This window comes from Penaeus chinensis, chromosome 12, assembly GCF_019202785.1.
Source record: "Penaeus chinensis breed Huanghai No. 1 chromosome 12, ASM1920278v2, whole genome shotgun sequence".
Taxonomy (NCBI): Eukaryota; Metazoa; Arthropoda; class Malacostraca; order Decapoda; family Penaeidae; genus Penaeus; species Penaeus chinensis.
In genome coordinates, this window is record NC_061830.1 from 39,885,599 (window position 1) to 39,888,098 (window position 2,500).

The 2,500-nt window shown below is 30.2% G+C and overlaps 1 protein-coding gene across 1 annotated transcript in view; it reads left to right on the forward strand.

Moving 5' to 3' along the window:
* Positions 1-2,500, forward strand: part of LOC125031219 — an 8,224-nt gene that overhangs the window by 296 nt on the left and 5,428 nt on the right. Inside the window, exons 2-4 of the mRNA XM_047621849.1 lie at positions 327-405; positions 925-1,091; positions 2,357-2,500. The exon at positions 2,357-2,500 is cut by the window's right edge and continues 76 nt beyond it. Coding sequence (XP_047477805.1) covers positions 375-405; positions 925-1,091; positions 2,357-2,500 — 342 coding nt within the window. The 5' untranslated portion in view covers positions 327-374. The remainder of the gene's footprint in view (positions 1-326; positions 406-924; positions 1,092-2,356) is intronic.

Below are 2,500 nucleotides of genomic sequence, written 5' to 3' on the forward strand. Positions count from 1 at the left end.
TCTTTTTTTAATGTGTGTGTTAACAATGTGCTCACTGTTGGTGTTCCAAATGCCAGAATAACATTATTCATGTCCTAAAACTAAATATTAATTCGTATTTTAAAATCCTACTATCCTTTCATATTCTCCATCGAATATTCTATAACTTTGTCCGCTGAAATTAACATGAACTCCACAATTGAATACATCTAAATTGCTAGACGGAAAAATGGCAGCTACACGAAAACAGCCTATTCCCCTCGATTTACTTTACACAAGAATGAATTTGTTTACACCTAGAAAGAATGGTTATTTAGTCTTCAGTAACAACGGGTCTTTTTTTATAGCTCCGTGGACATCGGGAAAAATCCTTCCCCCATAAAACAGCTTTAGACATGAAGAAATATTTGTGCTGCATATTTATCGGTACGTATCGTGACGTTTCGCTTCATGTTCTTGGAATTATTGTGAAGCTTGTAGATTTAAGTCTGCTCCGGGGGATTAACTCAATAAAAATAGATTATAAATAGATTAATATATATATATTTTTGTATATTGCAGAAGACCAAATAAGGAGAAATAAGAAACAGAACAAGAATGTATATCTCCTCACTCATGTTTCAGACCAAATAAAGATTAAAAAAAAAAAAAAAAAAAAAAAAAAGTAGAATATATATCCGTACATTCGTATTTCTCCTGCTTAAAAAAAATATATATATATAATAAAATAAATATATATATATATATATATATATCGTTCATTCGTATTTATCCTGCTTCAAAAAAAAAAAAAAAAAAAAATATATATATATATATATATATCCGTACATTCGTATTTCTCCTGCTTCAAAAAAAAAAAAAAAATTATATATTTCTCCTGCTTCCAAAAAAAAAAAAAAAAAAAAAAAAAAAGAATATATCTCCGTACATTCGTTTTTCTCCTAGTCGGCCTAGTGGAAGGCTCTATGCCACAGACGACCACGAGTGAGGCGATCCGTCCGCACGCGCAGTTCCTGACGCAGCCGACAGAGGGCGTGCTACGAGGTCGTCCTTCGGGCCAAGGCGACAGCACCCTGGCGGCAGAAGGTCGAAATGGCGCCCGTGCTATCCAGGTGATAAAGATATGTTTTATTATTGTTACTATTATTATTTATTTTATTGTTATTATTATGATTATTATAATTTTTTTTCTTATCATCGTCTTCTTATTATTTATATTTTTATTTATATTAACATTATTATTATTTATATTATCATTATTATTATTTATATTATTATTATTATTATTTATATTATCATTATTATTATTTATATTATCATTATTATTATTTATATTATCATTATTATTATTTATATTATTATTATTATTATTTATATTATCATTATTATTATTTATATTATCATTATTATTATTTATATTATCATTATTATTATTTATATCATCATTATTATTATTTATATTATCATTATTATTATTTATATCATCATTATTATTATTTATATCATCATTTTTATCATTTATATTATCATTATTATTATTTATATTATCATCATTATTATTGTCATTATCATTATTATTATTGTCATTATTTTTATTATTATTATTATTATTATTATTATTATTATTATTTTTATTACTATTATTATTTTTTTTTGTTTTTTTTATTCTTGAGCAGAGGGTCTTTGGTTTGGTATATTGTTTTGTCTAAAATAATTTTTATTTAATAAAGAGTGCGTTTATATATTATCAGTGAGCAATTAGATATCTTTGTTGCATCACCTTTACAGCATCAAAAAATATCTGATATATATAATTAAGGTAAACTCAATCATATAACTAGAAAAGGCTAAACATAATAAGCTAAACCAAGCTATGCCCTATATGCCACTCTGAGCCCACTAATACCAAAATCTAAACATTAAGTGCCACTTCGAACCTTTTGATATCAAAATCTGAACCCTAGGTGCCACTCTCAACCCCTTAAAAACAAAATATAAACTCTAAGTGCCACTCTGAACCCTAAGTGCCACTCTCAACCCTTGAATAACAAAATGTGAACCCTTGGTGCCACTCTCAACCCCTTAAAAACAAAATATGAAACTTAAGTGCCACTCTCAACCCTTTGATAACAGAATATGAACCCTAAGTGCCACTCTCAACCCCTTAAAAACAAAATATAAAACTTAAGTGCCACTCTCAACCCTTAGTGCCACCCTGAACCCTAAGTGCTACTCTCAAACCCTTAATAAACAAAACCACCTAAGTACCATTCTTGAACCCTAACTGCCACTCTCAACCCCTTACTAACAAAACATAAACCCAAAGCGCCACTCTAAAGCCCCCTAATTGAAGAAAAATCAAACCCCTTCTCGCCAGCCTATTTACACGAAGGATCCCAACGCCACCATTACCTTCGCGCCCAACAACATCTCAGATTCGACCGTGGAGCGGCTCTGGGTCCTCGATCTCGGCGGCGCCCGCGGGTACGGCATCGAACTCAACGTGACGCGGCTGAATTTG